The sequence below is a fragment of the Mytilus galloprovincialis genome, chromosome 6 (genome assembly GCF_965363235.1).
Source record: "Mytilus galloprovincialis chromosome 6, xbMytGall1.hap1.1, whole genome shotgun sequence".
Taxonomy (NCBI): Eukaryota; Metazoa; Mollusca; class Bivalvia; order Mytilida; family Mytilidae; genus Mytilus; species Mytilus galloprovincialis.
The window spans coordinates 88,430,365-88,444,834 of NC_134843.1; the positions used below are offsets into that span (position 1 = coordinate 88,430,365).

A 14,470-nucleotide genomic window follows, 5' to 3' on the forward strand; every position below is an offset into this window, starting at 1 on the left:
AATGGCAAAAACTTTGAATAAAATCCTTTAAGGACAATAACTTATACAGTCTTCACTATCAAACTTTGAATCTACGAGCTCGATAATTGGAAAATTTTATTTATGTTCTATTGGCCTGTGGAGATAATTTTTACTGGCCCGAAAGCAGTTTTACAAGCCTTGACTGCTTGGCCCGAGGTTTAGCGTGAATACTCGGAACTCATATAAGAAGTCGTTTGACAGTTTTTGTGTACAATTGAAAATAGGTCGATCACTTCATTTTGAACATTTTTGTCACTATAACTTTATATCGCTATTTGGAAACCTGCAGGCCATTCATTAGGAGGCGGTACCCGGTACTTTTATCCTCCTATGTTATTGACAAGTACCGCCTAAATGTAGAAATTTTTATATAAGATATTCATGGAATAAATTGAAAAGTACCACCTAGAAACGTGGAAAGTACCAGTCAACATGAAAGATAATGAAACCCCTGAACCTGTGACGGTTGACCCGAGAATCTGCTCGACTTGAACTATTGACGTCATACAAAAATGTCTTTTCCACACAGCCACTGGTCTCGGACCCCCCCCCCCCCTTTTTAAGTACCTTAACTAAGTATTAAAAAAAAGTAAGTAAATTTTTATTATAGTGACATGTGTAATTCACAGTTCAGTTAAGTACAAATATATAACATACACAATAAAATACACCCGACCCATTGGGTCTATAAGTCACTTTCAAATCATAAAACGTAATTCTTTTTAATATCACGGATTTCAAACAAAAATAATGAAAAGTAAGATTAAGCTTAATTCGAAATAAACCTTAATATAACAGGTGTATGACATCTTTTTCTGAGACAAGTGCCTGTGCTTTTCCATTGTCGCGTCAGATATTTTATATTATGACGTCAAAATTTTAAGGGAACGTTTGAGATGTCCAGTACTAGCGGAAAAATAGCGATATGGTGTATTAGATTTTCCATTTTTAATAATATTCAATTATATGATTTTCTAAATAATAGAGTAGACAAAACTTATGGAAAGCCAACGGGGTCATAATTCTTAATTCGTAACGTGTCAATTTGTAACTTGTAGTTAAAACTTGCATTTTATTCAATATTAATTAAATATGTTCTATTTTTTAACCTAATATGTGGGCCATGTTGGTTGACAGGCGAGGTCACCTGGTACATTATTTAAACTAAAATATAACATACCCTCGAAATCGCGGGCATTTAGAGCTTGGTTTAAAGTATGTAAACTGTTGCAGGGGGAATTTTTGTAAAAGATTTCATGTCTGGAAAATTTCAGAAAAGGTATCAAAATTCATAGGTATTTCACTTTGGAAACAGTTTAAGCCCTCTCCCTTGCTTTGGAAGTCCGTTAATATTTTGTTCTGTTTAATTCCATTATTTTCGCGTTTCTGTATACTATGAACATACATATACTATAATTAAAGTGTATTTGCTATTAACTATTAAATTAAAGTTTCTTCTCTTAGGCGATCACTGCTTAATTAGGGACGACATCAAAGTTCAATGAAGGATAAAAAAACTTTATTCACATAGTTTTTTCACTGACCCCCTCCCCACCCCCTTAACTTAAATGATTGAAATTAATAATATGGATATTTATTAAAATCAATGTCAGATAGACAAAACTTGCAGCAGTTAAACCCCACCCCAAACTATTTGATTTAATTTTTGTATCCTACGTTGATCTTTTGATGTCGTCCTTTATATAGAGAGTCTATACCAAAGCGACTGATGATAATTATTGTCCTGTCCCGGAGTACTCTTATGAAATTTATGTGCAAGTTTAAATCCAGGAGTCCTTTTGGACTTAAAAACGAAATCGCGGGCATTTTAAGCTTGGTTGAAAGTATGCTGACTATTTTAGGATGATTTTTTGTAAAAGATTTTATGTATGGAGAAGTTAAGAAATGATATCAAAAGTCATATAGGTACATGGAAAAGGGGGGGTAGGACCTTTATTGGGATTTCGGGATATGGGAATTCTTTTTTTTTAATTTCGGGATGTCGGGATTTAAATTTATTTTAAATTCGGGACCTCGGGATTTCGTGTTTTTAAGCCCGGGATTTCGGGATCAGGACCACTCCTAAACCACTCGTACATGGAGATAGGACAAAATTTTTAAGCCCGCTCTCGTTTTTTCAAAGTCCGTTATTATTTTGTTTTCTGTTATATTCCATTATTTTCGCGTTTCTGTATACTATGAACATACGTATCTATATCATAAATATAAAAGTGTATTAAATTTTAAATTAAAAAACTATTAATTCTAAGTTTCTTCTCCATGGCGATCACTGCTATATTATATAGGCAAAAATGACAAAATTTAGTTGAATTTGGCCCAGCAGTTTCAGATGAGAGGTATTTGTGAACGTTAACGGACGACGACGTCAGACAACGGACGCAAAATGACGAGAAAATCTCACTGCCCTTTGAACCAGGTGATATGAAAATAAAAGAATCGTTATATAATCTTCAATTTGTTGAAGGCGGTTACTTTATAGTAGAAGTAGAAGACTCGACAAAAGCTAGCCATAAATTAATTATCTATTAAGGTAAAACAGTAAAACGTACAGACCCAAAACACACAGTATTATCCGTGTTTTTTTACGATCTTGTGTTAAAACTTTTATATTTCTTCTTAATCGAAAGGGTATAATTCATCTCTAGTGTAACAGTATGATAATTTTACCTTAAATAACTTTGATATGAACCTTAATGATTCAAATTCACTGCATAATATCATATTAAACCGATCATGATATGGAATTGCAGTTACCATTGATTATCCCAACTGAACATGGTAGAGCCAAAAACTTGTATAATCGTCTTCTTCTAATTTCTCGATGTGTTTGCGTTGTTTTCAAGAATAACTCAGCCGATAGATTGATATACATGTACGGTATTGTTGTGTGAGTGTTCTTAATTTTGGATACATCACTTATACCGTTCTAGAGTTATGCCCTTTACAAATAGAAAAATTGCTATTTTTTTTTTTTCCGTTCTCTTTCTTAAGGTAGCACAATACAAAGATTTTTCACTCTCAATCAGACAACTTTAAACGGATGTAATTCATTTCATCCTTCTTTATATTTTATAAATGAGGTACTAAAAGAAAGAAGAAAGATTAATCTTTCAAATTGCGATAATTTCATTATGACATAATTATTACATGAAATTATTATGTAATTTGTTGCTATATTGTGATGTCCACACTAATATGTGAATTGCTATGAATTTAGCGTCTTTGTTCTTCATAGCATCACAAAATATTTTCTAGATTCTTGTACAACACAGCTTGATCTCCAAAATTGCGTCTCAGATTTCCAAAAACATCAATAAAACAAATTTTATACCCAATTGAATTTAGTGGTCTCTTATGAATTGATGTTGCTAACTTCATTGAATATTTATGAGAGAATGAAATGCAATAGGAAAAATCTGAGACAGTTTTGGAGGTCAAACTGTGTTGTGCAAGAATCTATAGAATATTTTGGGATGCAAGGAATAACAAAGAACTAATTTCATTCAAGTATAGACATCACAATACGACAACATATTACATAACAATTTTAAAAAATGTAATAATTATGTCATAATGAAATTATTACAATTTGAAAGATTAATCGTTCTTCTTTCTTTCGGTACCTCATTCATAAAATTTAAAGAAAGATGAGTGGAATTACATCAGATTAAAGGTGTCTGATTGGGGATGAAAAATCTTTGCATTGTGCTTCCTAAAGTTTGCCTCAATAAAATGTTCCAAAACAAAATGCATATTACCACAAAATTCAAACCAGGAACAAAGTTGGGTAGTATCACTTTTATTGTTCTCCATCTATGTTTCTTAATAACGTTTTTTGGACACATTCCTCATTTATTATTAGATATTCCGTTAGCAGAGGGTACTAATAAAATCAGTTACTATGATCATAGACATATTTCATACAGTTACGATTATCTTTCAAGTTATTTGTCCACAAGTTACGATTATCTCCTTTTGGAGTCACAATGATCTTCCGTAAAATTTTTATGACTATTATTTTGGTAACAAGGTCACATATGATATTTTAAAGAACACACACACACAACAATATCGTAAATAACAACCTATCGACTGAGCAATTCTTGAAAACAACGCGTGTACACGGAGGAAGAGACGATTTTACTAGTTTTTGGCTCCGCCTTCTTGGGATCGTGGTACTTGCAATTACCATGGCCACGTTCAATATCGTAGCTGCTACGTAGTGCTACGTAGATTTTGACTATTGAACGTGTAGCTATATACTAGTTGCTACATAGATATTGATAGCAGCTACGTAGCTCTACGATATTGAATTGAACCCTGGGTCAGGATTGCGTTCAAGATCGTAGAAGCTACATAGGGCTACGTAGATTTTTACCAATGAACGTGTAGCTAGCCTAGCTGCTATCTAGATCATTTTAGCTGGGTTGAGTTCAATATCGTAGCAGCTACGTAGATTTTGACTATTAAACGTGTAGCTAGAGACTACTTGCTACATAGATATTGAGAGCAGCTACGTAGCTATTGAACTCAACCCTGGATCAGGATTGCGTTCAAGATCGTAGAAGCTACATAGGGCTACGTAGATTTTTTTACCACGGAACGTGTAGCTAGCCTAGCTGATATCTAGATCATTTTAGCTGGGTTGAGTTCAATATCGTAGCAGCTACGTAGTGCTACGTAGATTTTGACTATTTAACGTGTAGATAGATATTAGTTGCTACATAGATATTGATAGCAGCTACGATATTGAACTCAACCCAGGGGCTAGCTACACGTTCAGTAATCAAAGCCCTACGTAGCTGCTACGACATTGAACGCTACCAAGTTTAACACCAGTGAGGGACATCAAAATGTTCAAGAAATATTTTTCTTTCCCTTCATCATTAAATTAAAATAATATCATGTTCAAATAAACAATCAAGCTCTTAACATTTCTACCTGGTGTGGTAATCATTAATCGGTCGTGTAGTAAATTGGTATAAACTTTTGAAAAATATCGACTTTTGTTGAAATGATACAGATAGGACATTTTTTATTAGTGCTACGTAGTGCTACGCAGTGCTACGTAGATTTTTGTCTACTGAACGAGTAGCTAGCCTAGCTGCTATCAATATCTATGTAGCAGCAAGGCTAGCTACCTTGGTTGGGTTCAATATCGTAGTAGCTACGTCATAAATATACGTAGCTGACTACGTAGTCGCTACGATATTGAACGCAACCCAGAAATTCACTTTTGTCTACTGTCCGCACTGACTGTATTATAATGTAGTCTTAAATCTTTATTTTATACATTGTTATACAACTGTATGTTGATGTTTTCATTTTCATTGATTTGTCTATTTGAAAATCGATAAAGAAAATATGATAAATAATAAGACATAAAGTTGAATCACTGAATAGAAAATGGCGTAAGCCAGTAAAGGAGAAAATTTACCGTCAGAAAATAAATAGAAAATGAGAAAAAATAAAATAAATATCATTATCAAAATAGAAAAAAAATAGAAAAAAGATAATATTCTCCCGATGTCATGTATTATAGAACTGCCTTGTATAGATATGACGTCAGAAAATGAGATTGACAATCGCGACGTTTAATATATTTTGTTTTTTGTTTTTGCACGACGTAAATGATTAGGGGATTACCCTTTTATACGCTGGGCAGCCACTATGGCACTAAGATAGCGATTTTGTAAAAGTTTCAAGTCTGGTAAAACAGGTTAATTTGGCCAATATAAATAAGCCGTTAAGAAACAGTTGAACCGCCAAAAGTTATCCCTCCATTTTGTTTCCCCACTTGATATAGTCAAAGTAAGGCGTCAAAGAAAAAAAATATCAAAGCCGTTCAAGACGTTATAATTATTTGGACTACACTTGATATTGTCCGCTGTCTACGTAGATACCACGGTAATTCATTATCATTACTTTTAAATTGATACATGTATTATTCAAAACGAGTATAGCACTTTCAGTAACCTACCTATAACAGGAAAAATGCACAAAAATAAGTATAAATGATTCATTTTTTCTTATATAATGCAATAATTCATATCTTCTCCATTTTTGTCCTTTACCAGACGCGTTATGACGTCAGGAAATAGAACCGGAAACATCGTTAAAATTATCGGTTCGTAAGCGGTATGCTTTTCCGTATTTTTCAAAAGCCCTTTTTTGTTCCTGCTCTGTAGGCTTTTGGTTAATAGAGATGTTAATTCTGAAGAAAGTAACATAGATTCTAATGATTCGAGCTAATTGCCAATTAAATGATAATCCTGAAGATATGGGCTACTTTAACTAGGAGGATCAATGAAAAGGGGGGTAGTTATTTTGTAAAAATTCCTGAAACTTCTAATAATTTTACACAAAAAAAATAAAAATCAATGAAAATATCGCTAGGAATTTTGTTAAATTTCTAATTATACTGTTTTATCATATACATTTTACGAATGTAGAAAAAATATACTAGTACTGTAACCGATTTTTAACCGGAATAACTCTATGTATCATTGTCATTTTCCTTATATTAGTTTCTTTTGTTACCTTTTCTTACATCAGACTCGGACCGGCTTCTTTTTAACTGAGTTTGTGCGTATTGCTATGTGTTTCTTTATTCTACATTGGCTAGAGGTATAAGAGGGGGTGAGATCTCACCGGCAAAACATGTTTAACTCCGCCGCACTTTTGAACCTGTCCCATATATCTTTTTTTCGAACAACAAAGCACAGCAAATGCACCTTCCGGAAATCTAAAAAAAAATATGCTAAGATCAGGGTAAATAAAATGATATATAGTAAGCGGCTATGTCGTGGACCCTATTCAGAAAATAGCGTTAAAACGTCATTTCTTTAAACTGTACCATAATAGCTGGGTCGTGTTCAATATCGTAGCAGCTACGTACTGCTATCAATATCTATGTAGAAGCTACATGTAGGCTAGCTACACGTTCAATAGTCATAAATCTACGTATCGCTGTACGTTGACGCTACGATATTGAACGCAACCCAGGGCTGTGTTCAATATCGTAACAGCTACGTAATGCTGTAATGTAGATTTTGACTATTGAACGTGTAGCTATAGACTAGTTGTTACATAGATATTGATAGCATGCAGCTACGTAGCCGCTCCGGTCTTTTTGTGTTATGTGTTGGTTTGTTCCTTTGGCATTTTTCTTCTGTCTATTTACATATGTGTTGGTTTATTCCTGTGTCGCCTTTCTTCGGTCTATTGATTTATGTTGGATTATTTATATATATATATATATATATATATATATATATATATATATGTTATGCGTTTACTTTTCTACATTGGCTAGAGGTATAGGGGAGGGTTGAGATCTCACAAACATGTTTAACCCCGCCACATTTTTGCGCCTGTCCCAAGTCAGGAGCCTCTGGCCTTTGTTAGTCTTGTATTATTTTAATTCTAGTTTCTTGTGTACAATTTGGAAATTAGTATGGCGTTCATTATCACTGAACTAGTATATATTTGTTTAGGGGCCAGCTGAAGGACGCCTCTGGGTGCGGTAATTTCTCGCTACATTGAAGACCTGTTCTGTTGGTGACCTTCTGTTGTTGGTTTTTTCAATGGTCGGGTTGTTGTCTCTTTGGCACATTCACCATTTCCATTCTCAATTATATACAATTATATATATATATATATATATATATATATATATATATATAAATTTTATATCAATGATGGTGATACATGGCTGTGTACATAATGTATATACAACTCGTCTAAACATCAACCCAACAATGTTAGATCTGTAAATTTGCTTTCGCAAATTTTTGGTTCTTCCCTCGCCGGGATTCGAACCCATGCTACTGTGATATCGTGACACCAAATCGCCTGCACTACAGCCGTCCCGCTAGACCACACGACCACCTGGGCTCTCTAAAAAAAGAGCTTTCGCTGGCCGTGTGTTACCTTTCCTCGTCAGTTTTAATCTAGCGGCGTACTACAGTACATGATATATAAGGCATGAAGATGTTATTGTTACAGATCAGCTAAATTATCTATAGTAAAGGATCCTACAAATATATATATATATATGTTGAATTATATCTTTGCCAACTTTCTTCTGCATATCTATTGACACGTGTGTTGAATTATTACTTTGTCTTTCTTTTTTTATTGTCTTTTGACATAAGTGTTGGATTATTCCTTTGTCATCTTTCTTCTGTCTATTAACATATGTGTTGGATTATTTCTTTGTCATTTTTTTTTAGCCATTGTTCACCCTTTAAATATGACGTCACCTCTGTTCGGGATTTATGTTTCTTTATTATTTTTAGCTCCGGCCAATAAGAGCTTATCTCATCAAATGGCGTCCGTCGTCGTCCGTTAACTTTTTAAAAAATCTTCGCCTTTGAAACTACTGGGCCAAATAAAACCAAACTTGACCTTGATCATCCTTAGGGTATTAAGTCACGTAAAAATTATATTCGATGACCCTGCCCATCAATCAAAATGGCCGCCATGGCTTAAAATAGAACATGGGGGTAAAATGCAGTTTATGGCTTGTATCTCTGAAACTTAAGCATTTACAGCAATCTGACATGTGGTAAACATGTTTATCAAGTGAAATGTATCTGTGCTGAAAAATTCAGACGTATCAAACAACTTGTTGTTTGGTTGCTGCCCCTGAATTGGTAATTTAAGGAAATTTTGAAGTTTTGGGTTATTATCTTGAACATAATGACAAATAGAGATAAACTTTTACAAAAATCTTCTCCGTATAAACTGTAGGGCCAAATTAATCCAAATTTGACATAACTCATCCTTAGGGTATCTAGTTAAAAAAATGTATGTGATGACCCTGACTATCAACTAAGATGGTCGCCATGGCTAAATATTTATTTTTATTTTTGCCTACTATCTTGAAAACAATAATAGATACAGAGTTGAAGATGATTAACAAGACAAGTTCTACATATAGGTAAACCTGGTCGAAATTGTCTATAGACTCCTTATTAGAGTTATTGCCCTTCGATGATGATTTTTACCAATCTTTGCGTTTTTTGCCTTCTATCTTAAAAATATATTAGAAAGATAGAAAATTAGCTAGGCAAACATGATTAGCAATACGAAAACTACAAGGAAGACAATATAGAATAAATGGTCAGACGACTCCTTTTTGGAGTTATTACCCTTAAAGACGATTTTCACCTCTTTTTTTTGCGTTTTGTCATAAATGATAGAAAATGATAACAGATAAAGATACACTTTAAATCACAAAATGATTAGCAGGTCAAGATCTACTAACAATTCAAATTTTGCCGATATAGTTAAGTAGACTCACTTATTATAAGAATGATTGCCCTTAAATGAGAATTTTATCTATGCTCTTTTGTGTTTTGAGAAAAAACTAAAGAAGTTAGAGAGAAACTAAACATGATAAATGATAAGCAATGCAAGATCATTTAAACTAATTTTTGTCATGAATTCTATTCTTGTCTTCAATGTTGGTGAGTGTCCGTTGTCGAATATGCACATAGACACAGGTGAGCGACACAGGCTCTTTAGAGCCTCTATAGTTAGTTTTCAGTGTTGCTGTTCTTTTGTTTTTCGTTATATGTCTTATCTGTTTCGGGTTATTTCTTTTGTTCATAGATTGCCCTTCTTTATGACTATTGCCTTATGGTTGCATTTTATTTGTAAATAAGTAATTTTGGTTTAGACATGAGTTTTATTACATTTAAGGACCTTTGTCAAAACTACTTTAAATTGTAAAAATATTTGAAATTCGTATCTATAGACTTGGGAGGAAATCTACGATGAAGAGTGAGTGAACGGGTGTGTGGTTTATTACATGTTCACCGATGTCTATAGTTTGTTAGGGAACTATTTTGAGAAGATACGATGCTACTGGACTTTTTTTTCATGGAAAATTAAACATTATATTAATGAAAAGAAACAGTATCTTTTTTCTGTAAATAAAACCACGGTGGGTATGGTTGTCCTGCGAGAGAACGTTCTGTGCTGGTGATTCGGTCCTGACGGGTGCTGGTGATCAATGAAAAAATGTAAACAAAGACGAAAATGATGATTTTTGACGTTTTCACTCATAAAAAATGGAGGAAAACAGTTGAGATTTTTCAATTTTGTTTCTTATGGGTTCATATGTAAACCATTAAAAAGTTGACTCTCTAAACTGTTTCAGTAAGCGTAACACAAAAATGCTCATTTTCAGAAAATCTAGCACTGAAAAAATAAAACAAAAATGCTCATAGAGTCCGCTTTCTACACCGCAATCCACACGACAAAACTATTTTGTGAAAAAACATTGCAATTTATTAAAATTTAGCATTTTCTCAATTTATTCATGTCCTGATACTGTGCTGGTGGGTCCTGTCATTGTGCTGGTGGGTCCTGATACGGTGCTGGTGATTTCGGATAAGAAGTTGGTCATATTTGAAACAAATGTTACAAAATCAATAAAATTGGGCAGATAATTGTTGTCAATAGGATCTATGACTGCTATTTTAGCTCTTGTGCATCCATTTGGCTGTTTAATGTGTGTTTTCAAATGATCGTAACTTGTATTACATAATTACATAAAAGGGCAACATCTGTCGTCCAATATCAGATAACAATATATAGTATCTAAAATAAGAATAGTTTTATTAAGATATTAAATGCCCCTTACATTGATGCTTCAACAATGATCAAAGCCCATACCGCATAGACATGTTTGTTAGCGCTCCGCATACCCCTCCCCACTTCCACCCAACCAACCCTCCTCATTTCCTCCTTCATTGTTACAGTGGTGTACCAACACAACAATTTATCACATAAAATAATAACACAAATCACACATTATTGAACAACGAATGCTCGCAGTACTGAAAGCTAGTTCAAAGCCGCATTTTCAACTAATAGATAAACCATGTTCTCATATACAAAAATCCTAATCGTGTCGATTAAAAAAGTCTTGAAACTTAAGTTCACATTTAAATGTTTGATGAAGCAGAACTTTAAAAGTGTGCAGTGAATCTTGTGCTCACAACAGTTAGTGTCATTATTATGTTAACATAAGACTTATAAAGGAATTAAGAAGGTACCAAGAAATATTTTACAGTTCAATTTAATGATCATGAATGGAAGGAAATGGTACGGAAGTTTACATAGGACAAAAAGAAATTGATAGTATTTTTTGGCGAAAGACTTAAACGCTTCTTTGCATTACATAGTACAGCTCTTCTATTAAAGCATGCAAAAAAAACAACTTTGATTGACTTGCTTGCTATGTTTGCTTGGATGTTTTCAAACAATAGGTAGGCGGAGTTTCAATACATACTGGGATTTGATTGGACAAATACAAACTGACAGGAATTGAAGTTAATGTTTATTGTCCAAACAAATTCTAGTATATAGTAAACAGACTACTTACCTGTCGTTCACAAACATCCAAACAATCATAGCAAGCAATTTTATCAATGGTTTGCTTTGCATATATTAAAAGAAGAGCTGTAAATTCTAAAAATAAATTCTTGTTGTCGTAGATGGTTAAATCCTCAACAAAATCTCAATAACTTTGTTGGAACGAATAAAGGTTTTAAATCAAATTTTCGTGGACTTTTTAGCTTCCACCCTGACGAGGCACGTTAGCTGTTCGTATGCTGTTGCACCTGACGCACGGAAACTTTCACATTTCCATCTTCTATTCTGAAATATTTTACCCAGCTCATACTTGACAGGATTGTTATCCTAGTAAAAGGTGTAACCAATGAATTGAACACAAGTTAAAAATCCCACAATACTATATAATCCATTGTATGTGTCAATTTGTTCGAAAAAAGTCGAAAAGAAGAGAGTTTTTTTTAATGTCATGATTATCTGTCGCTTTCTAGATCTATGCTTAGCACTTGTTTCAGATGACATGGACTCCTCACCCAGCTGCCTTTCATAACTTTATCCGTATACATATATTAATAGATAAACAAAAGGCTGCAACTGGTATTTTTGTATTTAAAATGATTCGTTGTAACGAGAATATTTGTGGTGAATGGAAACTGTGAGGGTAAAAATCTTAAATTGCTTATAAATGTTGCTGGACCCAGTTTCGTTATCTGATCTGAATTTTCTGAAATGTGCAAGGTAGATAGACATTGGCCTTTTGATTTTTTTACTCGGTAAGTTTTGCCCTAATTGCTTGAACTTTTGCAATATTAAAGCCGATTTCAATGAGTGTGTAGACAAAGGGAATATCTTTGGTTATCCTTGTTGAACAGAAAAGTCATTGTTAGATTATGTAAACTACCCTACTTTAAGAGTAGACTAGTCCGATAAATGACACATCTTTCTGTCTGTAGGACCAGGCTACTTCGAAAGGAGGGTAGTATACCTTACCTAACAATGACTTCACGGTTTAGGTAACAAGCAAGCTAACCAAAAATATTACCTTTGCCTACATACTCAATGGAATCGGCTGTAACTAAAAACTCTAATACATTTTAACAGACAGTGGTCATGTTTGTTGATGAATATTGTTTTTCCTAGATTCACTCTTGAAAAATCATTTGGTAACATTTTGTCAAGTAATTTCAGAAAAGATCTTTTTGTAATTGCGGACGCCAAAACAATACATGAACCTCACACGACCCCTCGACACAGGTGAGCTTAGATATGATCTTATAGCAGTTCGGGTTGATAACCAGTTGAAACTAGGCCAGTTTTTTGTGTGTGTAGATTTGTATTGTTTTAAACTGTTATTATGACCTTTTAAAGTTAAATGTAGGTGTTTAATCTAAGAACTTATTTTTTAAACTTATATACTTGTTTTATACTCAATTGGTAGTATGAAGCTACGAGATATTTTAATTTTTGAAATTGACATATTCTAGTCTGCCCATTTATAAAATAGTGAATTTTTTTTTAGTGTTCTATCCAACTTTCGAAAAAAATACCTGATAACCGTTCAGACAAAAAAATTATGTTGCAAAAATCTTACAGATACAGCAAGTGATTCTTAATAGCTATAAGATACATTTTTCTTTTAAAATACAACTTTTAAATCTTACGGGAAACTATTCCAAGCTTAAAACTTTCACTGTAACCTCGCTCTAACTTATCCCCCCCCCCCCAAAAAAAAACCCAAACAAACCCGCAATACTATTGTCATTCTTATAGTCAGCACTTAATTGTTCACAAACAAATGTGTTTTAAGCTGCTGAAGACATATGATTCAAACGCTCAGAAAGTCCTTTGTTCTATATGTTTGCTCTCCATTTTGATGCAAAACCTTTTACATTTTTATTTTATGGGTTATTGTTGAAGGTCGTACGATGACGTATGGTTGTTAACACATACTTCCTTTGGTTTCTTATGGAAATTTGTCCATTGACAACAAACATACCACATCATCTACTTTATATAAGTATTGTATAAATTACAACGTATTTTGGTGATCTTGCAAAATGATCGTAATCCCGAAAATCGTAAACATATTTTCTTATCTTAAAAGGGGGCAAGAAGGGTTCCATTAACAGGCCAATAAATAAGATTACGGTTAATTTAAAAAAAAATAAAAAATAGGGGTATTTTTTTCTCTCATAATAACAGTAAACAGATTCACAACAATGTCAATTTTAAGAAAGCTGACAACAGTTAATTAGTCAATAACAGTACAGCACCAATGATCTTGAATATATGCCACTTTTAACTAAAATATAAAGGCACAGAACCAGGACCGTTCTTCTTATCACCAGCACAGCGTCAGGACAATTTCTTTTAACGAACTTGCACGACTTTTGCAATATAATATTGTTGTAATATACTTTGCATGGTACTTATGACGCATCAGAGAAAAATTAAGCAACAAAACAGTCGTTTTATTGCCGTTCTGATACAATGTAAACAAACCCACCAGCACAGAATCAGGACCCACCAGCACCTGACAGGACCAAATCACCAGCACAGTACGTTCTCTCGCAGAACAACCATACCCACCGTGAAAACTAAAAAGCTGACATGGTTTATTTAAAGATAGACAACCAATCTACCGGATTCAAATCATTTAAAAAGAAAAATAATGTATTGCCATGTATGACCTTTTAATTGTCGATAGGGTTAAATGCATTAATTTATTTAAGGGGGTAGGGTATTTTTTCATAATCAAACTGTGTCCGGGACATATTTAAATAAGTTGATATTATCCACGGACGGTATTACTATTGAATGTCCGGTGGACACTATTTCATGCATTGGCGGACATTATTAAATCTCATGATACTTTGTTACTCTGTTCTGAAGTCAAATTAAAAACTTGAGTTACTTTAAATGGCCCATACTTTAGCATTTTAAGTAATGTGCATTTAAATGTTAAAAATAGATAAAAAGCCTCAAGTTAAACAATTAATGGAATATGTTGATATGTTATTTGTTTTTGTTTTATACGTTTTAGCACAAAACTGTTGAATAC

General features: G+C 33.4%; 1 protein-coding gene across 1 annotated transcript in view; it reads right to left on the reverse strand.

Annotated features, from left to right (window-relative positions):
* LOC143080614 (uncharacterized) overlaps positions 1–6,147 on the reverse strand; it is a 246,730-nt gene extending 240,583 nt beyond the window's left edge. The window contains exon 1 of the mRNA XM_076256539.1: positions 6,023–6,147. Within this exon, the coding sequence (XP_076112654.1) occupies positions 6,023–6,065 (43 nt within the window). The 5' untranslated portion in view covers positions 6,066–6,147. The remainder of the gene's footprint in view (positions 1–6,022) is intronic.
* Positions 6,148–14,470: the final 8,323 nt, after the last annotated feature.